General features: G+C 39.0%; 1 protein-coding gene across 5 annotated transcripts in view; it reads left to right on the top strand.

Annotated features, from left to right (window-relative positions):
- Positions 1-27,664, top strand: part of ZC3HAV1 (zinc finger CCCH-type containing, antiviral 1) — a 62,966-nt gene that overhangs the window by 6,060 nt on the left and 29,242 nt on the right. For 4 of the 5 annotated variants that reach the window (XM_077144434.1, XM_077144392.1, XM_077144646.1 and 1 more), the window contains exons 2-9: positions 10,008-10,143; positions 14,282-14,540; positions 15,986-17,074; positions 17,513-17,614; positions 18,963-19,086; positions 20,972-21,146; positions 22,444-22,552; positions 26,211-26,313. In XM_077144434.1, the coding sequence (XP_077000549.1) occupies positions 10,008-10,143; positions 14,282-14,540; positions 15,986-17,074; positions 17,513-17,614; positions 18,963-19,086; positions 20,972-21,146; positions 22,444-22,552; positions 26,211-26,313 (2,097 nt within the window). The remainder of the gene's footprint in view (positions 1-10,007; positions 10,144-14,281; positions 14,541-15,985; positions 17,075-17,512; positions 17,615-18,962; positions 19,087-20,971; positions 21,147-22,443; positions 22,553-26,210; positions 26,314-27,664) is intronic. The other variant, XM_077144580.1, reaches the window with a different exon arrangement.

Genomic DNA, 27,664 nt, shown 5'->3' with positions numbered 1-27,664 from the left:
ATTCTTTCTATATTTTGGGTCTCTCTCCCCTTTGTCATATTGCTTGTTGTTTCGATGGCCTTACTTGATGTCTAATTTTTATATATTTGTAATAGCTTTATAAAAAAACATTTCAATAATTTTGAAATATACAGCTCAGTGGCATTAAAGTACATTTACAATATTGTGCAACCATTGCCACTATCTAGTTTCAGAACATTTTCATCACCCCGAAAAGAAACCCACATGGATCAGCAGTCATTCTTCACTTGCCTCTTCCCCCAGCCCCTGGCAAGCAATAATCTGCTCTCTGTCTCCATGGATTTGCCTGTTGTCAACATTGCTTAGAAATGTAATCATACAATACGAAGCGTCTTGTGTCCTGCTTCTTTCACTTAGCATGATTACAAGGTTTGCATTTTACTTTTGCATGATACATTTTGTTTGTGTGGGTGTATTGTGTGGGTGAACTTCCTGGAAGTTCATTCTGTTACTAATTGTGTACTGTCCATTGCATCATGTCATCAGGCTGAAGGCCTTAGAAATGTTATTTTCTGTGACATCATAGCACAAAAGGGTGTGCCCTGTAAAAAACTGTTTGGGAGTTTTTCTTTCCTTTTCAAATTTGCTTCCTTTTAATTTCAACTTGAGCAGATTTGACTTTCAATTTCTATAGTGTTCTGCAGAAATTAGTAAAGCTAAAAACTTGATGTCATTATAAGTGATACTGTGAACCAGGATAAAATCTTAAATAGTGACAAATAGGCATCTGATAACAAAATATTTTCTACTTTTTACATTACCTAGAAACATGAAAATTAAATAGTCAAATAAATATAGATTTGTTTTCCTTCTATAAAATAGTTCTCATTTGCTTGCTGCGCCTTCTGCATGTATTTCCCAACAGGTGTCTGTGATCTTCACCTATAGGGTATATTAGAATACACTAGGTCCCAAGGTGCTGGAGGGAAGGAAGTAAAATAATTCAGAAGGACTTCACACATCAGGCCCAGTGAGAAATCAATTTACTGAAGTTGGAGCAGCAGAGCTATACTCAAGTTAGGAGTTGAGAATAGAAATCTGCCTCAAGATTTTTTAGATCTTTCTCCCACAGAGAACAGATTTTAATACATCTCATACCAATTCAAGGCATCAGATTGAGAGGTTGTCTAGGGTGGTGGTTTCCCTTGATTCCTCACACCTGTCAGGAGAAAACTTTTTTTTTTTTTTTTTTGCTTTTTAAAAGGGGAATTTAATTAGTTGCTAGTTTACAGTTCTAAGGCCGAGAAAATGTTCCAGTTACAAGTCTATAGAAATATCCAATCAAAGGCATCTGGGGAAGGATACCTTGGTTCAAGAAGGCCGATGAAGTTCAGGGTTTCTCTCTCAAGTGAGAAGGCACATGGCGAACATAGTCAGGGCTTCTCTCTCAGCTGGAAAAGCACATGGTGAACACAGTCAGGGTTCTTTTCTCGGCTGGAAGGGCACATGGCGAACATGGCATCATCGCTAGCTTCTTCTCCTGGCTTCTGGTTTCATGAAGCTCCCCAGGAGACATTTTCCTTCTTCATCTCCAAAGATTGCTGGCTGGTGGACTCTGCTTCTTGTGGTTATGTCGTTCTGCTCTGCTCTCTCTGAATCGCTCTCTTTCTCCAAAATGTTTCGTCTTTTATAGGACTTCAGAAACTAATCAAGACCCACCCGAATGAATGGAGACATGTCGTCACCTAATCCAGCTTAACAGTAGAAAACATTTTGAGCATATACTCCTAATATACATACTTATGTTTTATAGAGTACAACTCTAAATTTTATATTAAATATTGATATGGCCTTATATTTACTTGTTAGATTAAAACATAAATATAAAGAGAAATTCTAATATTTTTCCACAACCTAAGGGACCATCTTGGGCAGCCTCTGAGGTACAGGTACCCGAATTTGGAGCAATAGTTTTCAAACTTTGATGCACATTTGAATTAGGAGAGCTTATTAAAATACAGATTCCCAAGTCATACATCAGAAATTCTGGTTCTGAAGGTGTGGGTTAGGGTCTGGGAATTTACATTTTAAGGATTCATTTACAGGGATTCAGGAACCACACTTTCAGAAATAGTTGTTGAGGGTATGCCAAAGCAAGGTTTAAATGGCTTCAATTTGAGGAAGTTAAAGAAAAATGGAATCTTCAGTGCAGAGTGAACAAAAATATTTTTAAAAATAGTATTGGGCGGGCCGCGGTGGCTCAGCGGGCAAAGTGCTTGCCTGCCATGCCGGAGGACCTCGGTTCGATTCCCGGCCCCAGCCCATGTAAAAAACAAACAAACAAACAAAATACAATAAAAACAAGAAAATGTTTAAAGATGTTTCCCTTCCTTCCTTCCATCCTTCCTTCCTTCTCTCTGTCTTTCCTTCCCTTCCTCCCAAAAAAAAAAAAAAAAAAAATAGTATTGCTTCCCATATATCAGGGTGACATGCTGACAGACATTTATTGATCAAGTACTTGATGCAAACAGTAGACTATTTTAGAGGCTTCTACCCCTTCCTCTCTCCTAAAGCTTCCCTCAAATACTGTTTACCAGTTAATTCATCTTCATCTCTGATTCATGTCAATATTCTTCTTAACTTCTAAAGAGATTCCAGTTGGGAAGTATGACTGGGAGAGAAAGGTCATGTGAGAGGAGAGGAGGTTTGTGTGGCCTGCTTTGTCAGCAGCAGCGTGATTTTGGTGATACCTTCACTACCTCCTACCCTTTACTCTCTTTACTTCCTAGACTTTTCCTCAGCTCTGATATGGAGTTAAGACCCTGTTTTCCCAAATTTTGCTGCACATTGAAATCACTTGGGGAATTTCTTTACCGATGCCTGGCTCCTACCCCCAGACCTTCTGATTTCATTGATGTGGGGTGTGACTTGGGCATCGGGATATTTTTTTAAGTCACTAGGGGAGTCTAATGTGTAGCAAAGTTTGGGGAGCCCTACTAACCCCTACAAGGGGCTGGACTAGAGAAATAGGTCCAGAGTGGGGAGATGGTCTACAATAACAAAGAGATGATTTTCGGTGCTGATCACCCCACCCGTGGTACAACAGTAATATAAGTACAGAGCCTTGGCCTCCCCCTTCCCCATCCTCAACTGGCTGGGCTCATAATCTTGCCCTCTGCTGCCCAGAGTCTTGGAGCCTATTGGGGTATATTCCTCTCCCCAGGCTGAGGCCTGCAGACATCTGCAGCTGGGTCTCATCCATGTGTGGCAGTCAGCTGGGGTTCTCTGCTTTTTGCCTAGGGAGTTGTGGGTAAAGCAAGCCTGTTTTTTTTCAGCTCCACCCTTGCTCTTTCCTGGCATTGTCACTAACCTGCCCGTACGCTTTTACTGGTCTGTTCTTTCTCCCTCCTCATATTAGCGGTTCCACATTCACTGAGGCCCCCCCCACCCATTTCCACTCCCTAGAAACATAACTATTTAATCTTCAACATCAGAAGTACAACAGAGGATATGAGTCTTGTGGCTTAAAAAATAGTACGTTAATAAAGTTGTTTTTAATTGATGATGTTTTATTCCTTTTATCAGCATTCTCTAGATTTTATCTTTCACACATCTAGGTTTCTTTCTTACCTGACTTACAGCTTCTTGAGCTCATTCCTGTTTTCTATACAAGTCAATTTTTTCATTCGTTATTATCAACCCCATAAGGTGTTGGCTCACAGAGGATTGAGGGAAAGGATGGGGAAGGGTGTTTCTGTACAAATCACTGTCAAAAAACAAGATTTAGGACCTTCACAATCTCTTTCTTGCTGGTCTGACTGTTGAGCCAATGGCTGGCCTGAGTTTTCTGAGCAAAGACTTCAGGGGTGAGCATCTACCTCAGGAATCTAACCTTTAATGTAATCTGACCAGCACAATCACCATTTCTCAGCCCTGGCTGCACATTTGAATCACCTGAAGTCCCACCCCATCAAATTAAATCAGCTTGAGGGCGGGGCCTGGACGTAGGTCTTTATAAACACTCCCCAGTTGATTATTCTGTGTAGCCAGGCATGAGAACCACTGTGCAGGCAGCTCTTTAGATTTCACTAGTCATGGGGAAGAGAATTTGTTGCCAGCTTTGAAATAATATTTTATTTCAGAAAAGTGAAAAGGTCATTTGTTTTTAGGCTTTTGGTCTGGGATTCCCTAAAGAAAGTCAATTCTGCATCTTTCTGGAAGAGGTAGGCTTGAGGCTCACTTCTCCTAATGTATTTCTTGAACCAGCATCAAACCAGAACAGTGAATTATTTTCCTTTTGGCTTGGAAAAGTTTCAGATCTACCTGTTTTTGTTTGTTTTTCCACATTGGGTTTTTTTTTCTTTCTAGTTTTGGATTTAATTTTTGAATCTTCCTATTATCTGAGTCACCTTTCACTACTCACTTTATTGAGGCTCAGTTTCCGTAAGTGAAAAATAAACTGCTGTACAGTCGGGTAAATGAAATAACAGTGTGATTCCTGCCACTTAGTAAATACATAATAAATGTTCATCTTTGTACTTCCAGTCATACTTAGTCCCAAGCAGAAGGTGAGCAGAAACTACCCTTGTGGTTGATCAATATGCTGAAGAGAAAGATAAAGCCTTTAAGTAGTTGGTGAGAAGTCTAGGGAATGTGGGAAAACAGAGCTGAGCCCCCCAGAGACATAGAAGCTGCAGAATGAAGCTGGGTTCAAGGTGAGTATCATAGAATCCAGAGAAATATAGGTTGGGCAGAGCTCCCGGGTCATGCTTCTTGGGCTTAGGGAGTTTGACTGATGGCTGCTGAGAAGTTCGCCCGAGTATGGAGATGGGAAATTAGAAGTAAACCTGGATTCTCAGGCCGGCAGCGTCAAGGATCACAGCCAGCTCAGCGAATGCTGGTGGACTCTTCCCCAGGCATTCGTGCCTTGGATGGGCTTGGACACTCCCAGACAGAAGGAAGTTAGTCGTTCGAAGGAAGTGTTCACTCCAGGGGCCTTGGAAATGTCACATTCTTCCTTGACTAGGACATTCCTTGACTAGGACAGGTCAGCCATAACTAGTCTGCATCTTGCTGTAACTAGGAGAAGAGCTGCCTCCTCCTCTGCAGCCCTTATTTGGCCAGGGAAGAGGTGCCTCAGGGTTGAGTCTGGGTTTAGCATGGCTGGACTAGGGCTAAAGGTAAAGCAGAGATTATTCATTTCTTCCAGAAGCAGTCGTCTCATGTTACAGAACCAGAGGGCATAATCTCACCAACTGTGGGTTGTTTCAGTGAGGTCATTTTTTCAGCTTGATATCAAGAAAAACAGTAATAGCAATCACTGTCCACAATAATGGAAGAGGAGACCTTATGAGGTGGCAAGGCACACACATGGTAAAGTTATGTGGAGGGTATTTTTGCTTTGGGCTGTTGGCTGGAGATTACCTTTAGAAGGCCCTTCTGGCTGTAGGAGTCTATTCAGCACCCCTTCCTGTGAGGGTGAGGGGGTGATAAGGTGGTGTCCTAGGGGTTTGGGTGGTGGGAGCTGGTGGAGAGCAGTTATCTGAAACTGCAGTGCAGAACTCAAAGGCGGGCAAGAGAGCTGAGGTCAGCCTTATTAGTGAAGACTAGACACAGATACTAAAGGTCAGGGACACCCAGTGGACAAAGCAGGAGAGGGTCTGCCTGGGAAAGTAGCTCGGTTTAGGGCTATCACCAGGACCTAATCATTTGCCATTGACTTCTTGTTGAAGCACGGAATGTGGCAGGGCTGGCTAAGTTTCAAGGATTTGGGCATAGCTGACAGAGTCGTTGATTCTGTGATTTTTTTTTTTTAATTGAGGCACCACAACTAGATCTGCAGGCAATTCCAGAGAGTTTCAGAAATATTTCACACGCTGGCAGCAATGTTTAAATAAGTAGACTTTTTAAAGATTAATTCTTAGAGAATAATTTTTACCTGGGTGCTTATATTTTCTTAAAATTATTATCAGTTTCAATAAGATAATTTTGCAAGGGCATTTGCATTTCTTTTTACCAATGATGTACAACTTAAAAATAATAGTGATGATAGATAATATTTAAAATTTGGAAAATTAAAGAGAATTATTAAAATAAAGAAATTTAAATCTTAAAAGAAAAAATAGAACAAGACCTGAATAAATAGCTATTTCCTGTTCCAGAATCAGAAGATTGAATGTAGTTAAGAAGACATACTTAGTATCTAATCTAACTTATGGCATTAACATGAATTAAATTCCCAATATGATATTTTATGGAAATGGACAAGATACTAATAAAAATTCTATAGAGAATATAATAGTTCAGTACACTAAAAGGTCTTTTGAAAAGGAACAACCTTATAATATGGTAAATTACTCTGTTAATATTTAAAATCTGCGAAAATGACATTTAGATTATATGGTATTGGATTCAAATTAGAACGGTAGATTGATAAAACACAATAGGGATTCCAGTAGTTCTAAACTTGTTAAATGGCAAATATCCAACAGTCCAGGATAGCAAAATAATGAGAAAGGAATCATATTTAATAGTTGTTATTGAGAAGCGTTGACATAAAACACTTCAAACATTACATATCATAATAAGCTTCAGATATTTAAAAGAATTAAAGTAGAAAATATATCTGTTAAAAGTGAAACAAATTAGTATATTATAGTTATCTAGCTGTGGGGGAGGAATTAATTTTGCAAGCATTAAAACAATTGGCTAAATTAAGAATGGCTAATAAGAAGGATCTGCTCTTATTAAAAATTCAGCAACAACAGCCTAATTCAATCCTTCATAAAAATGGGAAAAAAAAAGTTAAAACAGTTGAAGTAAGCAAGACTAGTAAAAATTCATATTAAAAAATATAAAGAACAACTATAAATCTGTAGGTTACTTTTCACTGTCCATTAGATAAAAAGGTAAAGATATGAACAAACAGTATTAATGAAAGGAAACACAAGTATCACTCAACACTTGGGACTGTTTCAGTCTTGCTAATAATTATAGTGCAAAATGATAAAAGTCTATTTCATAGGCACTGAAAGGCACAAAAGTGATACAACTCAGTGTCAATGTGTTTGTGGGAAAACAGACACAGATTCCTGGTATGTTTTCTGGAGAACAGTAGATCAAAATGAAACCCAGGCTACCAAGAAAATTATTGTACCCTTTGAGGCAATACTTCCAAAAGTATAAACTTCAGGAATACAATATAAAAGAAGAAAGCTTATTTGGACAAAGTTCAAATGGAATGGTTGTAGCCATACCATTTGTAGAGAAAATCTGGCTATAACCTAAATGCCTGACAACTTGATACAATGGTTGTACAGACTATTGTGAAAACGTTATGTCCTATCCTATTAATAACTATTAAAACCATGAAGTTGAGGGGACTTTGACAACCTCCCCAGGGAGTGCTGTGCTACTGGTTCTCCCACCACACTTAGAATTAACAGAGATCTAAATCCGTTTTCCAATATGATGGCCGCTATTCATGCCTGTCTGTTTTTTTTTTTTTTCATAAGCTATTTTAGGAGATCCATAAACAAATTAAGATGCACATTGAGCATGCCTGTCTGTTTAAATTCAAACTAACTAAAATAAAACAACAAAATTCAGTTCCTAAGTCTCACTAGCTATAGTTAAAATGTTCAGTAGTTGTAGGTGGCTAGTGCCTTAACATATCAGAAAACAAAGATTACAGAACATTCCCATTCTCATAGAAAATTCTGTGGACAGCGTTGATCTAAATTATTAATGTGTTAAAGTGAAGGAGATTTTCATCTCTTTTTCTGTAGACAAACATAATACAATTAAAAGCTTATTATATTCTTTTGTAGTCCCTAATAATATAGGTGTACAGTAGTAGATAAACCATAGAGGAGATACAACAGTGAAATTTTCCACATAATTGAAATGTTTGATAAAGAGAATTATCTTTTCCCATTGACGTTTGTTGTCAGTTCACAGATGCGTTGTCCTAATTATCTTTTTTCTTAGTAGGTAGTTGTGCCAGTTTGAAGCTGTTATGTACCCCAGAAAACCATGTCATTTTACCTGATCCACTCTTGTGGGGGGCAGCCATGTTTCTTTTAATTCTGATTCAATATTGTGGGGGTGGAACTTTGATTGGATTGTTTCCATGGAGCTATGGCACATCCAGTTGGGGGTGGGACCCTTTGACCAGATTGTTTCCATGGAGACATGACATACTCAATTGTGGGTGTGGCCTCTTTTAAAAATTTATTTATTTTTTATTTATAATACATAACACATACAAACACAAACATTCTTATCATATGATCATTCCGTTCTGTTATATAATCAATAACTTACACTGTCATCACATAGTTGTGTATTCATCATCATGATCATTTCTTAGAACATCTGCATCAATTCAGAAAAAGCAATAAAAAGAAAACAAAAAAATTCATGCATACCATACCCCTTACCCCTCCCGTTCACCGATCATCAGCATTTCAATCTACTAATTTTTTTTTAACATTTGTTCCCCCTGTTATTTATTTATTTTTAATCCATATGTTTTACTTGTTGGTCGATAAGGTAGACAAAAAGAGCATCAGACACAAGGCTCTCACAACCACACAGTCACACTGCAACAGCCATATCATCATACAGTTATCTTCAAGAAACATGGCCACTGGAGCACAGCTCCACATTTTCAGGAAGTTTCCTCCAGCCTCTCCATTACACACTAACCAAACAGGTGATACCTATTTAATGCATAAGAATAACCTCCAGGATAACCTCTCGACTCTGTTTGGAATCTCTCAGTCATTGATACTTTATTTTGTCTCATTTCGCTCTTCCCACTTTGGGTTGAGATTTTCTCAATCCCTTGAAACTGAGTTCCAGCTCATTCTAGGATTTCTGTCCGACGTTTCCAGGAAGGTCCACACCCCTGGGAGCCATGTCCCACGTAGAGAAGGGGAGGGCAGTGAGTTTGCTTGCTGTGTCAGCCGAGAGAGAGGGGAGTGTGGCCTCTTGATTAGATGATGTGACTCTGCCTATTCAAGGCGGGTCTTGATTAGTTTACTGGAGTCCTTTAAAAGAAGAACCATTTTGGAGAAACCTCAGAAGTGACAGAACCAACAAGAGACCCAGAAGTTTGGAGATGCAAGAAGTATGTCCCCGGGGAAGCACTTTGAAAACAAAAGCCAAAGACCCCAGCAGACACTACCCATGTGCCTTCCCAGCCGAAGACGGAGGTATTCTGGACCCACTGACCTTTCTTAAATAAAGGTATCTTTCTCTGGACGCCTTAGTTTGGACATTTTTATGGCCTTAAAACTATAAACTGGTAACTTAATAAGTTCACTTTTTAAAAGCCATTCCAAAAAGAAAAAAAAAAAAAAAGAAAGAGTAGGCAGAGTATAACAGAGAAGATAAGATTTAACAAATGAGTACGACTGTTGAATCATTAAATTGGGATTTCTTTTCGTCTCCAGTGTCTCGGAGCAACTAGAAGAAAAAACAAAAAATTGTGGAACTGTAACCCGTAACAAACTTCAAAATCTGTTCTATAACAGATTAATGTTAAAATGGACTTGGAAATTTATTGCTTTTTTGTATACATGTTATATTTCACCATAAAACAAGCAGTAGCAGGAAAAAAAAAAGCCATTCCATCTCTGGTATATTGCATTCCAGCAGCATTCACAAACCAATACATTAGTCATTTCTAATAAATATGCCATTTTTTTCCTCTTCTCATTTTTCTGAGCTATACACAAAGTATAGCTTATATATACCAGGGGTGTACTGTTTGTAGAAGTACCCCAATAATTATTTAATAGGCAAATATGTCTGTGTGGCTATGTGTTTAATTTGTGAAGAAAATATTCATCCCCACCCCACCCCCCAGCTAGCTGTTCTGTAAGTTTAACTTTATATAGTGTATTTTTTCAGCAGGATCTGTCTGTGTCAGTCACCAAGGAGCTTGGCCATTGATCCTCTCTGACAAAGTTCCACAGGTGATTTCTTTTTCTATACTTCTGTGAAATGAAAACACTGACAGTTGTCATGTTTTCTTCCAGGCATTTATGCAAATATTCTCATGACTTTCTCTCAGAAGAGAACTTCAAAATCTTGAAAAATCACGAGCTCTCTGGACTTAATCGAGAGGAATTAGGTGTGCTTCTTGTCCAAAGTGACCCGTTTTTTATGCCTGAGGTAAGTTACGTTTCCCTGGTTAAAAAGGAAGGAGAATATTATTTCTGGTGTTGTCATGGATATGTTGGAAAAAAATGCAGGTTTTACCCATTCTCTGCAGGCAGCAGTCAAGGCTGTTTCTGAGTGACCTGAGAGATTCTAGCAATTTCTTTCCTATTTGAGATTTATAAGAATTTGAGTCTGGAATGCCTCTTCTGCTGGGCTGCTAGGGAACCCTGTGTGAGGAAGTATGATCTGAAGATGTAATAGCAGTAGGATTAACTGAGCTTTACACTGGGGGTGGGCTTCTGGAAGAGGGGGGCTTTGAGGCAAGGTTTGGAAGATGACAGGTTATATTGATGAGGGTACAAGCTAAGTTGTGGTAACAGAGAGACCCCGAAATAGAGTGATTCAAATAAAATTTAATTTTATGTCTCTCTCACTTGATAGTCTAGACCAGAGGTCGGTAAACTACAGCCCACAGGCCCAATCTGGCCTGCCACGTGTTTTTACAAATAAAGTTTTATTGTAACACAGCCACACCCATTTATTTACATATTGGCCTTGCTGCTTTCACACTACAGTGGTGAGTTGAGTAATTGCGACAGAGACCCAGTGGCCTGCAACACCTAAAATATTTACTCTCTGGCCCTTCACAAAAAAAGTTTGCTGACTCTTGGTCTAGCTGTAGGCAGGCAGGTGGCCTGGGTGGTCAGGCAGCTGGACACCATGATGTCATCCAGGAACTCAGGTCAGTAGGTCAGCTCTGTTATCTTCAACATGTGGTTTCCATTTTTAAGTACGTCGAGGCTATTCTCACTGTCACCATTTTCTAGCTAGCAGGAATGTAAAAAGGAAGTCTGTAGAAGGCAAGCAGGTTTTTTTCCCAAAAGATGTGACCTGTACATTGTATGCAACACACCTGCGCATATCCCATTGTCCAGAACTTATTACATGGTCACACACAGCTGGAAAGGAGGCTGGGAAACCTAGTTTCTGGCTGGGTAGCCATGTGTCCAGCTAAAATTTGGGAGCTTCTGTTTCTAAAAGAAAGATAGGGACAGTAGTGGATAATTAACAGTTTCATCCACACAGGATAAACACATGCTGTTTAAAGCGTGGTGACCGACCTGAGAAAAATCCTTGAGAAGGTAGCTTCACACTAAATGGAAACATAATGGAAGAGCCAGGTAGGTGGGTGGAAGGGATGGAGATAATGTAAAGTAGGTTGAAATTCAGGTGCACGTTTGTATATGAGAGTATAGCTGTTAGGGACCTCTGGAGGATTAAACTGTCCTTGACTCTGAGTTCAGTGTGAGAATTTAAGAGCTTATGTTCTGAAGGGTGATTTTGAGTTAGTCACTGAGCTTGCAGACTCTATAAGAACTTGGTAGGGGGAGAAAAATATATCCCATTTCCTACCCACACCCCCACCCTACCCCGTATTTTCTTCCATCGGTGTACTTGGATTTGTCTCTCTCTCTCTTGCTTGCTGTTTTCCAGGTTTAGAGTGTTTGTCTTTGGATTTCTGTGGCCCTTCACCTATGTCCCGGTCCAGTCCCAGGTGGCTGGCTACATGCATGGCAGAAACACCAACCTCATTAAAGTCCTATTGACAAACAGAGGCTTCTTAAGGGGTTAAACAGCATTCCATCTTTTTCCTTTGGTGTAAGGGAATGATTAGATCAAGACTTGTAATGAAACTTGAGAAGAGTGTTGACCCATTGTCCCTTGCTAGTCCAGTGTTAAACTCTGAGGCTTAGAAAGGGCACTCATTAGAGCTGTATTTCTGCTTTAGTTCTTCAGAATTACCAAGGACTTTTTATATGGTGACGGACATGAGTCATTTCTTTGTTGATTCCCCGGAGAAGTAGTGTATTTGTGCCTCTTTCCTTCTCTAGGGAGTATGTTGGCAATTATGACCCTAGGAGAAGGTGCTGTTGTGACGGGATCCCGGAAGAGCCCATTGGCAAAAGAGGGGCAGCGTCATCTGAGGTTCCCTCTCCCTTTTAAGAATTCGGTACCCATAAATTTACCACTTGTTAGGGTTCAGATCACAGACTGGGAGACTGAACTGTTTCCTGAACTAGTCATCTGAAGAGGTGGCTTGTAGTTTTGCAGTAGGAAAAATCAACCAGATCACCTTAACCCTTAGCATACATTTTTTATTCAAAATGCTCTGCTAGAGAAGTCTCTAAAGGAGTGCTCTAACCTGGGGGAGGAGAGCGTAATGTTTTCTTAGGGCTTTAGCTGGAGGAGGTCAGCCGGAATTCAACTAAGTTTCTGAAGAGTTGGTTAAGGATGGTTCTCTAAAGTGGGAGGAATTGTCCTTGCAGATTAGCAGCCATTGTGTGTGGTTTGGGATTTTATCAGTAGAGATGGGGAGGGAGCGTTCTAGGCTAAATCAAGTGCAAGAGAGAGTGGGGAGGAATGGCTGGGGGAGGGGAGGCCACAAGTATCTGGGAGGGTCACAGTAGAGTGTTCTCAGATCTTCCTGTCTCTCCCAGCCCAGACTCTGTAACTAACCATCTGTGTGACCTTGTACCAGGTATTTAACTCCTCTGGGTCTTACTCATTCATTTATTATTTTTTTTTCATTCATTCAATTAATATTTAAGAATGCCTACTAAGTGTTAGGTACTTTGTTAAATAATGGAGGCACCAGTAGACAAGATAACATTTCCTGTCCTCAAAACATGAAAATTTTTACACTTTTTCACAAGTTGCCTTGAACTGTGGGGACATAATCACATTGAGTAAACCTGATTTCTGGCTATATAAACTGATAACATTGAAATGTGCTCATTAAAGGAAGAAATGCTTTCATTTGTATATGTGCAGCCAAAGCAAGCGCTGCTTACATAAGTTCTGGCCCGATTAAAGCAGGGACATTTTTATTTAAACATCAGGATAGTAAAAAGAATGTTCATTTCTTTCTAAAGTACTAATTGCTTTTTTTTTTTTTTTACTAGAATCTCTAAAACAGTGGTTCTCAAACTTTAGGGTACAGCAGAATCACCCAGAGGGTTTATTCAAACACAGATTGTGGTACCCCACCTCTGGAGGTTCTGATACTGTAAATATGTTGTGGAGTCCGCGGATTTGCATTTCTGACAAGTTCCCGGGGACCACGCCTTGAAAACTGCTGGATAATCCACTCCATAGCAAGTGTATCAGTTTGAATCAGATTTTACAAATTCTGTAAATGGCTAAATCTTGTTAATGGGATTGCAATCCATTCTTTGCTGTTAGATAAATCCCTGTAAACCATGTTGACCTGGTTTGTTCAGTCTATTGGAGGGAGCACCTTATAAATGTTTTAATTTTTAAGATGTCTGAAATTCAGGTTTCTCACTAATTATATTGGCTCCCTTTAATGGTGTAAACATTTGCATTACACTTTATATTTTATACAACGCTTCCACATATTTCATTGTTTGATCTGCTCAAAAACTTGTGTTAGGTAGACAGAGCAAACATTTTCCTCCTGTTATAGCAAAGGAAACAGAGCCTGAGAGTGTGTAAGTGATGCACTGAGATCACACAGCTGGTTCCAGGGTCTCTGACTTTAAAACCAGCATCTTCCCTGTACCGCATCATACTGTCTGGACTTCAAGGACAGCAGTCCTTCTACTTTGTTTTCAGTAGGAGCTATGTCTCTGTAGAACTAGATGTTTATATGGAAATAGAAAAATTGTCTTCTTTAGTTGATCTCTTAAGAATCTTCCCCAAGTTCTGTCTAGCAGAGACTGGATTCTCGATTCCCAAACAGTTGCAGATAAGACCCACTTGTCCTTTTAACTGCAGAATGTGACCATCTCCAAAGGTGGGCCTTCCTCTTTTGGATTCCTTTGTAATGTAGACTCATTTTAGGTGCCACTTGTAGCTGGCCTTCTTACATGGGTTCTTCCTTTGAGTTAGCAAATTCATTTGCATCTTCTAGGTAGACTACATGCCTCCTCTGCCCAATATAAATCATCAGTTGAATGAAACCAGGCAAAGATTGTGGAATATGCATTAAAAAGAAATCTCTGATGTTTATCTGCATGAATCAGAAATTTTTGTATATTTAAACCTTCCTTAATGGATGTGTGGCAGATACAGCAAGGGATATTGTCTTTGGCTACTGTCACTCACCACCTGATTCTCCCTTCTATAGATATGCAAAAGTTATAAGGGAGAAGGTCGAAGACAGATTTGTAACCAGCAGCCATCCTGCGAAAGGCTCCACATCTGCGAACACTTTACCCGCGGGAATTGTAGTTACTCCAATTGTCTCAGGTCCCATAACCTGATGGACAGAAAGGTGCTGGCGATCATGAGGAAACATGGGTTGAGCACGGAAGTGGTTCAAAACATCCAAGACATCTGCAACAGCAAGCATGCCCGAGGGAGAAAGTACCCTCCTGGCTGGAGAGGTAAATGCTTTTTCATTTTTAAGTGTATAAACTTTCAAATAAACGGAAATCGCAAGGAAAGAAAAATTTTAATACACTCTCTACCTCATCACATAAAACTATTTTCATTTCAAACTACCTAGACCTTGTCTGTATGCATTACACACTTTTTACCTAATTATAATAGGGATTTTGCAATTTGATTTTCATGCAATATTTTTTCCCAGATTAAAGAAAAAATGTTTTTCATTTTTCTAAAAGCTAATGGATAAAGTCTTTTGGAGAAGAAAGAGGGAAGAAACCCGGTGTTTTGTTCTTTAAGATTCACCAGTGGTTAACATTTTGTCACAATTGGCTTTATCTCTTTCTCTCTCTTTGTGTACAGATACACATATAAATACACATAGGACATTTTTGTGGTTAATCCATCTGATAAATGCAGACATCATGACACTTCACATCTAAGTACTTCAACACCTATCTCTTAAGAGTGTGGCCTTTCTTTTATGTAACCACAATACAATTCACACACAGGAAAATTAATATTAATACAAAACTACATGCAGTTTAATTTACAGCCATCAGTACTGTTTCTTAAACAATTTTGCATTGTTTAGTGGTTTTGATACTTGCAGTTTTATGAAGTGGATGTAGATGAGGTGAATTGTATGACGTAGATAGGAATCATGATTCTAAGATTCTATGAAAGGTCGTAAACAATCCCCCCCTCCTTGTATTTGGGAAACGCATATATTTGGGCAAAATCTAAGTGATTTTTCACAAACCTTTCCTGCTTTGCTCTGCTCCTTCCTTTTTTTCTAACCTAGGAAATAGTGAACAGCCTCTCCTAAGAGTTTTCGGTTAGGGACTAGATCTGAGTCCTAGCAGAGAAACCACATTCCATCTCATCCTACAGGGTGGTATGATGTTCTCTGCTGTGCTATCAGAATGTCAGGATTCCCCAAACTCTGAAATCTGTTCTACAACCAATTGTTGTGCTGTGCTTTGAAATTTATTGTTTTTTGGAATATATGTTATTTTTCACAAGAAAGGAAAAGGCGATGATAAAAAATATATTTCTCTCTATATATACCTTCTAGCCTCCAACGTTCTGGAGCAGCTAGAAGGAAACATCTGAGATGATGGTATGGTAGCCCATGGCAAACTCTGGGATCTGTCCTGTTACTCCTTGTTGAAGTGTGCTTTGAAAACTATTGCTTTTTTTATTTCTTTACTTTGTATGTATGCTATATTATATAATAAAAAAAGAAGAAAAATGGGGGAAAATGTCAGGATTCCTTCATCTTCACAATCACCCTTCCTCAAGAATTTTTATACACTAGATTAAAAATGCAATTTTGATAGAAGTTGCATAGCAAATATGGAGAAACTGAGGGGAGGAGTGCTGGTAAGAACTCAGGCATGCTAACTTCGTTCTTCTGTTCTGTCTTGTTTTGTTTTCTTAGCTCCTTCCTCAAATCGTGGAGGTGTGGCAAATAGAGGTAGAAGCAAAAGTAGAGACAGATTATTTCAGGACAATCAAGAATTTCTTCCTTCAGCTTCAGCTTCTACTCCGAGGTCCTGCACCTCCAGTCCAGATAGCGTTGGCAGCGGGTCTCCCCTGGGTGACGTGAAGGAGCTCACTCACAAATTCCTCCACTTAGGGAGTCAGGATAGCTGTCAGCCTTCCTCTGTCTCATCCAAGGCTACCAATCTTGTAGGAACAGGTCAGGTGGGAGCAAGCAACGCGCGTTCAGAGAATGACAGCCAAAGGGGTCTCTTTTTTGGGAACCCTTATTCTCCTTCTGATTCAACATCAGTTTCCAACCGGAAGGGCGCCACCTCCTGGCCTAACGATCAAAGCGGTGGTGGAGACAGTTTGTTTTCTGCCAGTCAAGCTGCCTCCTTCTCAAGTTCTGTATCTGTACAAATACCTAAAACCATAACTTCCGCAAAGAGCACTTGCAGGCCTTCCTCAGACATGTCTTCCAAAATCGAGGGCAAAAGCGGGAGTCAAGATATCCAGCATTTCCCTTTTTTAAATAATATTGTAGATGGAACGGCCACAGGTACAACTTCTGTGAGCGCTTTAAATTATAAAACAACAGCCAAAAGAGAGAGAGAAAAATCATTATCTAGGAATCAGGACACCAGAACCACTCATGGCAATCTCCACATCATAGTTGCAGAAGACAGCCCAGGAGTGGCATCTGTTAATGATAAGTCTGGAGAGAAGACATATTGTGCTAGTAAATATGTCCAAAATGCACCACAAGACCTGAATGGAGTTACAAATAAATCTACAGGTGCAGATAAAACTGGTGCCACTGGTTTCAGAAGGCCTAAAGAAGTGTTACACTCTGGAAGTCAGAATCTGGGAATCCATGTTGGGAAAGCCACTGCATCTGCACACATCAGCAGTCTACCTAGGGTGTCACCTGCTGCTCCTTCCTCAAGCAAAAGATCTACTTCCGTTTGGACCCACAATGACAACCGTGGCATTTTTACCCCTGCCATGGTGCTTCCAAAAGAGAGGATCCAAGGCCCAGGTTTGAGTAAGTCTCTGAGAACAAAGTGGGGTGGCCTGTCATGTCTTGTTCCTGCAGTAAGGTGATTGTGGCTGCTTCTCCTTGGCCGGTCACCAGTGGTTATAAAGAATTTAGTTAGAGGGGTTTGTTTAAGGTGTATTGGTGAGGAAATTGACATAGGAAGAGGGGAGCATATGGAATAAGCTGCTACATTTTTTGAAAATAGGAATAGTTCAGCTACAATTTAAGAAGTAAGCATACCTCTCACATCCCCCTCATGTTCATATTTCCTTTTTTGGAGGGGATATTGAGACTCTTATGGGCAACACACAAATCTTGGGAATTTTCTTGAATGGGGCCACAGTTTCAGGTGTTCTTTCCTATTATGAGGACAGACGTATTGGGTTTTGGTGTAAACCATTAAACATTAGGATCAGCATACAAGTATCCTCTTTTGTTTTATAGATTCCGTACCTGACACCATCAATTACACATCTTCCGGGATAGATGACCATGGCTCAGAAGAAATTTGTCTTGACCATCTGTATAAGGGTTGTCAACTTAGTAGTGAGTAACTTTAGGACTTTTCTGTAAGCAGAAACTTTGACGATAATAATATGGCCAACTTTTACTGAGCATTTACTATATGCCAGGCACAGTGCTAAGAAAATTTCATGCATATTTTTTACCTCACATCAATGCTAGTGGTTTGTATGGTTGTTACTCTGTTTCACAGATGTGGAAACTGGGGTACAGAAAGATTAAGGCCTCACCTACCTCACCTGCAGTTTAGGTTTTGACCCTAAACTGCCAGCCAGCCTGTGTTCTTTACCACTGCATAATATTAGACTTTCTCCGTTGCCATTCAGTCTTAGGTGAAACATTTTACTTTTAATCAGGGACCCAACTTTTCATATGCTAAGAACAAAACAGACAAACAAATCCACCAAACAAACCCAGAATATTCTAGTGGACATCTTTTAAAGGTTCATTTCCTGTCATTATTTAGGCATAGTCTCTCTTCTGGCCCAGTGGGCTCTTTGAAGATGCTCTTCACACCTGTCCTGAAGAAACCTGTGTTCCACGGGTCTGGGTGTCATTTCGGTCAGGTTGCCACACCTGTTCACTATCCCCTCGCGCCAGGCCTCCTGGAGAAGTGTTTCCCATGGGACTGTGCATTGGATACATCGCTGTCCTCTCATTCTTATACCGCTTTTTGCTGTTGCTCTCTGTCCTGGGCGTAGACATTATCTCTGGTTTCATTTGTTTGTCTCTAGATTGCTCTCTTGGTGGTCTGTGACTCATTTGCCTTGTGTCTGACAGCAGGATTCTACCCCATGTTCTCTAAATCAGTTGAAAGTCTTCAACTTTTTCAGACAACATTTATATACATTATTAGTGTGGCTCATTTTTAATATTGAAAATTTAGGAATTCTATATATTACCAAACAAGATAACTTGAAAGTCACATAGAGATGATTTGCTAACAGTTTGGTGTATTTCCTTTCATTCTTTTTTCTCTGTATTTTTTTTTTGTGTGGGCAGGCATCAGAAATCGAACCTGGGTTTCCAGCCTGGCAGGCAAGAACTCTGCCTGCTGAGCCACGATGGCCCGCGCTTTCTCTATTTTTTTTTAATTGGAAACTTGAATATAAGTATGTACAGTTTTTACAGCCTGATATATTATTGTTATCCTGAGTATTTCTCTATGTTATTTAACATTCTTTGAAAACATTTTAATGGTCTACAAACTGTCATATGGATATGCCATTATTTATTTCCCTATTGCTCAGTTGTTATTGTGGCAGGATGGGACTGGCAGGGCTTCATGAAGAAAGTCAGCAGTGAACTTGACTGAATTAGTTAGAACTCCTTCCCAAGCGCAGGCCCTCAGACCTTCTCTCTGTCTTTGTAGGCACATGCAAGAAAATGCATTTCCATCTGCCCTATCGGTGGCAGATCTTAACTGCCGGCACCTGGATGGACCTTAAGCTCATGGAGATGGTTGAGGAAGCCTACTGTAACCCAAACAACTGCATGTAAGTTGGTGGCTGTACTTTGGCTTGCAAGATCCACCTAATGAAAGGAAAGCCCAGTGCTAGGCTTCTGGGAAAAATAAAACAATTTCCTTCAGAAACCCATTCAAGTTTGAGATGACTCTTGAGATCAGAATGTCACAAGTGCTGCTGAGTTACGTGCTGATTTGCAGAAGTACAGAGCCTGGCTTATCCCTGGGATTCTGGGAGTATTTGCTAACCCAATGGAAACAAACAGTAACATGATTGTTTAGTCAATATTTGTCAGTGTGTCTTTCAGAGACATGCAGAGCTGAAGCTGTTTGTATTCCTATCAGTTCATCAAAGAACTAAAAGTACCCAATGATTTAGGACTAAATAACCTTTGGCTTAATTCCATAATGTTAAAACATGGTTTGAATAATTTCTTGTAGTTCTTGGGCAGAATTCTGTGTGGAATACATTAGCATTTTCTGTCTTCCTCTATTTATTTATTTAAAAAAAATTTTTAAGAGAAATTCTGAGTTTATTTTTGCTAGTTTCTTTGTCCTGGACGTATCTTAAGAGGATACCTTACTCTGTCAGAGTTGATACTACTAATGACCATATTTAGCAGTGATGTGCAAGGGTATAAGATGTATCCCAGTTTTACAAGGAAATTCTTTGAGATTAAAAAACAAATGTTGTATATGAATTCAGTGAATTTTGGGTGGGGATTCTGCATTGCCGCATTCTGCCGCGAGGGGGTGACATCGGTTATTGTCTTGTTTCTAGGTCCCACTCTCCCCTCTCACCCCTCAGGTGAACTTAGAGCAGGGTTTCTGGACACTGTGGACATTTGGGGCCAGAAGTTCTTTGTTGTAGGGGTTTGTTCGGCAGCATCCCTGCTGTCTACCCATTAGATGCCAGGAAGCACCATCCCTCAGTTATGATAACCAAAAATGTCTTCAGTTTTGCCATATGTTTTCTGGGGAGCAAAACTGTTCCTCATTGAGAACCACTGTTCTAAGAAGTGTTTTTTAGAGCAGCAATTCTCAAACATTTTAATTTCAGGATCTCTCTACACTCTTTACGTGTGCTGAGAACTTCAAAGAGCTTTTGTCTGTGTGGATTATAGCTATCAATATTTGCTATCTTAAATTTAAAACTGAGAAAAAATAAGTATTTATTGATTCATTTAAAAAGCCCTATTACATGTTAACATAATGTATTTTTATGAAAAATGGGTGTATTTTTCCAAAATAAAATGAATTCGTTGAGAAGAGTGACATTATTTTGTATGTTTATAAATCTCTTTAGTATGTGGTATAATAAAAGACACTTGGATTCTCTTATCTGCTCTTGAATTCAATCAGTAGTGGAATCACACATCTAGCCTCTGGAAAATTACAGTGCCCTTGTGAGAGAATGAAAGTTTGAAGAAGGCAAATAATGTTCTTCATGTTGTTATGAAAATAATTTTGACTTTGTAAGTCTTGGACCACACTTTGATGCAAACGTCTTAGAGTTAACTCAATGCTTAAATAATTAAAAAATACTGACCTACTGTGAGTTATAGAGATGCAGCAAACACATTGTAACTTTCTAACATTGAGCCAATCCATTGTTTCATATTTTTGGCACCCAGCCCTCTCTCTACAAAGAAATATGTGGGCAGTTTTATTTTGGATACTTTTTGAGAGAATAATATTATTTTATGACACCATCAAATATGTGGCATAGACAAGTTACTTTACCTTTCTGTTTTTTTGTTTTTTCGTTTGTATGTGAGATCTAGAGTTTTAGAATAAAATCTTAAAATCCCTTTCAGTTCTAACATTTTAATTCTCTGCTTTCTTCGGAGAAGGCCAGATTGTAGAAAACAGAGGTCAATATAGCATTTTGCTAATTTTAGACTTTTCTCTCTCAGCTTGTCTATAAGAAATCATAACATCAATTTCCAGAAAATGACTTGTGATGCTAATCCCCTGCGACGTATCTCCACTCGTTCATCTGTGATAAAGCCGACCAATGCCATGTTTTCCACAGAATGGATATGGTATTGGAGGGATGAATCTAACAATTGGAACCAATATGGTGAAGATGTGAGTACCATTTTTGCTCATGGAAGGCTCTTGTTTAAACTTACCAACTTAGAAAGACAACTATTTTTAAAATGTCCGAGGCCTACCTGGCTACTCATGGAGAGAGGATGCATTCATTTTGGTGCCCTCACCCTTTCATCCAGCAGACGCTTTTGTTGGGGGAGAAGAAAAGAAGGTGAGTGTACCTAAAAGAATGTCCTTTAAAGGATTGTGAGCCACACCCCACCATTGGCTGCCAGCAAGGCTTTGCTGTCACTAGCTCCTCATTCTAGATCACCATTAAATGTTGGGAACCCCCACTATTAGGGGTCATCCAGTCTGCCCTGCTCGGCCACCCTTCCTAAGGGTGGGGACAGTGGAACTGTGGCCAAGCCTGTCTCTGAATAGAATCAACACTTCCCTTTTACCCACCCATTCTGATATTTGAACTTTCTCATATGCCCTGAGATGAGACATTATATATTGACTTTTTTTTGGTATTCCTTTCATCATAGCTCTGATCAGTGGCAAATTCAGGTGGTTTCTCAGTGTTGTTGACTGACAGGAGGCTTGGGCGATTTTATTTACTTACTCTGGTTCACAAGAAAGGAAAAAATAAGGTTATATATTTATATTTTATAAATATATATATATATGTGAATAGCAATATACCTGTTGGAGCTTAGATGAGAAACAGATGGTCCACTTTTGCTTGCTTTTGCTACTAAACTGTGTTTCTCCTCATGCAACTGGATAAAGGAACCCACGAGGATATACTTCATGCAGGAGTGAAGTGTTGTATTCTGTTACAGATGCATTTTTACTGGAGAAGGCATTCAAGTTGCTTTGTACACTTGACTTATATATATGGGAGGTGTAAACAGACGATTGCAAAAACCTTTCATTTTTAGGCAGCCATTGTACATATAGTCTGTTTCTTCAGCGTAGTCAGTGCCCTCCTAGACACTGTGATGGAAAGGACTGCAAAAGGCTGTGACGTGACTCTGACCTGGAAGCACTTCCGATCTGGTTTGGCTGGAAAGATGCACTCCTCCTGTTCAAATACTACGACTAAAATAAATTTTTTTTTTTAATTTCGGGAATTTATTTTATTATAATATTACTATAACTGCCTATAGTTTTTTTTAACCTTTTTTGTTGTTGTAAAATATAGCATAAATATATGTACAAAGAAAAGAAAGAAAAAAGCAATAATTTCAAGGCATACTGCAGCAAGCAGCAACATAAAATAAGTTTTGTAAGATAAGAGGTTTCTTCAAAGCCTGCCCTGAAGTCTTTACCTTTTTTTTTTAATTAGAAAAGTTCGAACATCAGCTCTTCATACCTGGAGTCTTGGTTTCTGTCCTGTCCAAGGGGAATTATATCATTTCACGTGGGTTCACAGAAGTACGAACTGAGTTTCCAAGGTAAGTTTTTGTGTTTGACAATGGTGAGTGTCTTTCAAGTCTGGCATGTGGTGTAGATATATGGGAGTCAGAGCCGAATGGCTGTGTGTGCTGTGCCAGAGTCAAGGCAGGCTGTTCGCCTTCTCCATGGTGATTTTTAGCAGTGAGCGGTCTAGTGGAAGCCAGGGGCTAGGACCCACACTTGCTGTGCTACCTTGGCCTCTTTAGACCTCACCTTCCAGTTTCCTCATCTATAGAGGCAAATAGACTAAGTGGTCTGCAGGGGTACTTCCACCTGTACCATCCAAGTCTCTGATTCTGAGTGGGCTGCTTCCAAGGTGAGAAAGAATTTTCAGATGCTGATGACCGCAGTAGAGGCCTTGGGCCTTTGGGTGTTGTGTCAGTTTGAAACTGCTGTGTACCCAGGAAAAGCCCGGTTCTTTAATCCTCATTCAGTTCTATTGGGTGGGATCTTTTGACTAAGTTGTTTCCATGGAGATGTGACTCACCCAATTGTGGGTTGCTTACCAGAATCCTTTTGATTAGGACCTTTTGATTAGGTGTGTCCACCCATTCAATGTGGGTCACTTACTAGAGTACCTTTAAGAGGAAACTATTTTGGAAAGCGCTTCAGAGCCCACACAGTCAGAGACCTTTGAAGATGCAGAAGGAAAATGCCCTAGGGAAGCCCTTTGAAGAAGCCAGGACAGAAGGCTAGTAGATGTTGCTATATGTCTTCCCTGCTGACAGAGGAACTCTGAATGTCATTGGCCCTTTCTTGAGTCAAGGTATCTATCCCTGGATGCCTTAGTTTGTACATTTTTTGTGGCCTTAAAATTGTGAACTTTCAACTTAATAAATTCCCTATAAAAGATGTTCCATTTCTGTTATATTGCATTCTGGCAGCTTTAACAAACCAAAACAGGTGCCTTCAGAGTTTTAAAATCTTGCTGTTTCTTTTAAGCTTCATCATCTGAGTTTAGTTTTAGGCTTCATCATCTGAGTTTAGTTATCACATTGACTAAAGCACTTTGCCTCCTATCATATTTATTTGAGCAGCCTTGGAAAGATCCCAAAGGCTCAGGTTAGCTTCTAACATTCTGTCTGCTATCTTCAGCCAAAAAGCAGAGCAGAACTGCTCACCCTCTGAATGTATTGTCTTATCAATCTAACCCTTGGAACATTCCCTGTATATAGTCAGATACATTCCCTTTTAGGACCAGCCCTGCTGCAAGTACTTTGATAAGAGATGGAAAAGGACCTTCTCAGGTCTTACCAGTCCCAGGTTGTATGTAAGATTTGAGTCCCATATTAATAAGTGGGTCTTAAGTAACATGGCTTTCAAAAACCGTTATATCAACTATTTTCATTTTGGAAAGTAGCCTGGCAATACATATCAAGGGTTTTAAAAATATGCCTGCTTTCTCATTCTCTCAGAAATTTTTCTAAGGAAATAATTCGCCAGAAGAAAAAAAACCTCATAGGCATGAAGATATTTACTGAAGGCTTATCTATAGTATTAAAAAATAGGAACAACTTGTGTACCAGTAGGTAGTGACCAAATATATTAGAGAATTGAAATTTCATTGGAAAATTGGGCAGTTGTTAAAACTATAATTATGAAAACTATTAGCAAATGCATAATATGCTATTGTTAAATGAAAAAGGTAGAACCTCAAACATTTTTTGTTTGTATGTTATATTTAAAATTAAAAGGGTTTAAGAAGCTTTTTTAATGTGCACTGTAATTTCAGTAATGCATGCATGTGGACCAAGCCTAGAAAGCAGTAAAGAAAAATAAAAATATTATATTGGGTGGTAGAATTAAAAATTTTACATTAAAGATTTTTCTCTTTGGTGGTATTAAATTACTTTTATAATTTAGAAGAAAGATGAGAAGTGATGCATCTTGTTCCTGAATTGAGAGCAGTTTGACAGTTCACTTGGTTCACAGAAACCAGTTCAGGGCATTTTGCAGGGTTCCAGAAAAATTTTTCTCTTTCTGATCTAGATGATAAATGTATCTTCTCATTCATTAAACTAATATCTGAGTGCCAGCTGTGTGCCAGGCACTAATCTAGAGGCTGGTGATAACAGTGGTGAACTTGTTCTCCAGATTCAGGAGGGTGGTAATAGACAATAAGCAAGTATGCAAATAAGGCAATTTCAGAAAGTGATAAGAGCTATGGAGGAAATAAAGCAATGTGATGAAGCAATGGGCGAAGGGAGGAATTGGCAGAGGAAGAACCCTTGAATTGAAGGGAGCCAGCTATGGACATGGGATGGAGACCACTCTAAGGAATAGCTAAACTTAAGGCTGTAAAATACAGACACACGAGGTCTCAAAGAAGAGTAAGAAGGTCTGTGGAGATGAGGGCAGAGACAGAAACGTGTAATTTATTAGATGGAAGTCATAGGAAGGTTTTTAGCAGAGTTGTGGCACACTTTGATTAATTCTTTGTTTTTTTTTGGGGGGGGGGGGGCAGTGCATGGTCTTGGAATCGAGCCCGAGTCTCTGTATGTAAGGCAAGCATTCTGCCACTGAACCACCTGTTGTTTTGTTTTAAATCAACTTTATTGAGGCATAATTTACTACAGTAAAATGCATCCATTCTAATTGAATGGATTGATGAGTGTTGGCAAATGCATGTAACCACTACCCTAATCAAGATATAAAACTTTCCCATCAATTCAAAAAGTTTCCTCATGCTCCTTTGCAATCAGTCTGTCCCTTTCCCGCCCACACCCACATCCTTCCTTAGCATTGCAGGCAATCACTGATTTACTTGCTGTTACTATAGATTAGTTTTACCTATTCTTGAATTACCTGTTGAATTATAAATAGACTTGCGCAGTATGTACTTTGCATGTGGCTGACTTCTTTCACTCAGAATAATATTTTTTTGAGTCATCTGTGTTGTTATATGTATAGTATTTCTTTTCTTTTTGTTGCTGAGTAATATTCCACATAAGAATATACCATAATTTGTTTATACACATTTACTTGTTGATGGACATGTGGGTTGTTTCCACTTTGGGGCCATTACAATAAAGCTGCTATGAACATTCATATACAGATCTTTGTGTGGGCATAAGGTTTCATTTGTCTTGAATAAATACATGGGGGTGGGATTGCTGGACTACAGAGTAAGTATATTTACCTTTATGAGAAACTGCCAAACTGTTTTCCATTTGGTTATACCATTTTATACTCTCACCAGCAATGTATGATGATTTACTTTTTAAACAGTTCGTTTTGATTGCAGTTTAAACTTGGGTCTACAACATGCACAAAATGAAATGACTTTTCACACTTGCCACTGGACAGAGTCAGGATATAGCTACCACATTCCAACCCATAATCACTGATTCTTGAATTTCAGGGGAGCTTAAATGGATGATCTCTTGCTATGTCCCTGTCCTAGCTCTCTCTTTTACCACCTGACTTTGATTTGAAGGTTAGATTAATTCCTGAATACTCATCTACCTCTTTGCCTTTTGAGTCTTATAACTAAGGCCACTGAAGGACACAATGGAAAATCACCATATAAAATTATTTTCTCTCTTCATACATATACAGTTCAGTCATGAATATTTGTGGCATTAGTAGCCCCTGAAAAATAACAAGAAGTCATTTTCTAGGAATAATTTTTGTTTATTTTATTTTTTCTGTCTCAAGGGATGATTCAGACAAACATAGGTTCCAAGACTCAAAAGGATGTCATCAGAAGGCCAAAATTTGTATCTGCTGAGGATGTGGAACAGATTAAAAAAAGGCCAGAGTAAGTGTTCTGATGCACCACTTGCTGGCAGATGTTGAGATGTTCAAGCACTGGTCTCATCAAATCACTTGTGAATCTGGACTCTGTTTTCTTGAAAAGTTTCTGCTTGTATTACATGACAATTTTCTTTTGTGTTATCTATGAAATTAGGAGTTTATTAAAGCAGCATGGTGAATTGAAAGCATACTAGACCAGGAAAACTGTCTTTCCCTCTAATTCAGCGGGGCTTGGGCTAATCTCTTAAAAATTCTGGCTCCTGCCTTCATCAGTTGTAAATGGCTGGATTAATTAATGGGGTATGCCTAAGAAAGAATAGAATGCATGGTTACTAGGTTTTTGTTTTGCTGTGGATACTTTTATATATCTTTAGTTTTTTTATTAGAGGAGTAAGTTTATACAAAAATCATGCAAAAAATACAGAGCTTCCATATTACGCCCCCCCATTATTAACATTTTGCATTAATGGGGTACCTTTGTTACAATTGATAAAAGAATGTTATAATTGTATTTCACTAGTCTATAGTTTACATTAGGACTTACTGTTTGTGCTGTACACTCCTATGGTTTTTAAAAATTTTTAATTTTGGTAACATATGCAACCTAAAATTTCGCCTTTTAACAACATTCAAATATATAATTCAGCGGTGTGTTAATTATATTCACAATGTTGTGCTACCTTCACTACCAATCATTATAAAACTTTTCCATCATCCCAAAAAGAAATTTTGTACCAATTAAGCAATAATTCTGCATTCTGTAGGTAGCCTGTATTCTAGTTTATGACCCTATGAATTTATTTATTCTAGTTATTTCGTATTAGTGAGATGATGTATCCTTTTGTGTCTGGCTTATTTTACTTAACATGATGTCTTCAAGGTTCATCCATGTTGTCACATGTAACAAAACTTCATTCCTTTTTATAGCTTGTGTCTTTAGTTTTGCTGAGTGGATTTATAGAGGAGGTGGAACAGGTGGTGACTGAAAAGGAGATATTGGAGAGAGAAGGTATGAGGTAGTTGTCTGAGCAAGGGCTTTGAGGAAGGATAAAGTTATGAAAGGGGAATTTTTAATAAGTTTTGCTGTGGGGGGTTCAATGTAATTCTCCTCTGTCTGCTCATGAAAACCTCAGTAAAACCTACATTGTTCACCAACATTTTTTGAGTTGGATTTTTTTTCCCTGGGTGATGTGTAGTTATATAAAACAGACCTCAAGGCAGATGTAAATTCAAGGTGTTCTCATTAGGCTCTTGGGGTTACAAGAATTCAAGGTATTTGATGAAAAGGGAAGTTACTAAATGGGTAATAAATACGGGGTAATAAGGAAAACAAGAATCCAAGTCTTGTCTCCCTC

This window comes from Tamandua tetradactyla, chromosome 1 (genome assembly GCF_023851605.1).
Source record: "Tamandua tetradactyla isolate mTamTet1 chromosome 1, mTamTet1.pri, whole genome shotgun sequence".
Taxonomy (NCBI): Eukaryota; Metazoa; Chordata; class Mammalia; order Pilosa; family Myrmecophagidae; genus Tamandua; species Tamandua tetradactyla.
This window is presented reverse-complemented; position numbering and strand designations above follow the sequence as displayed.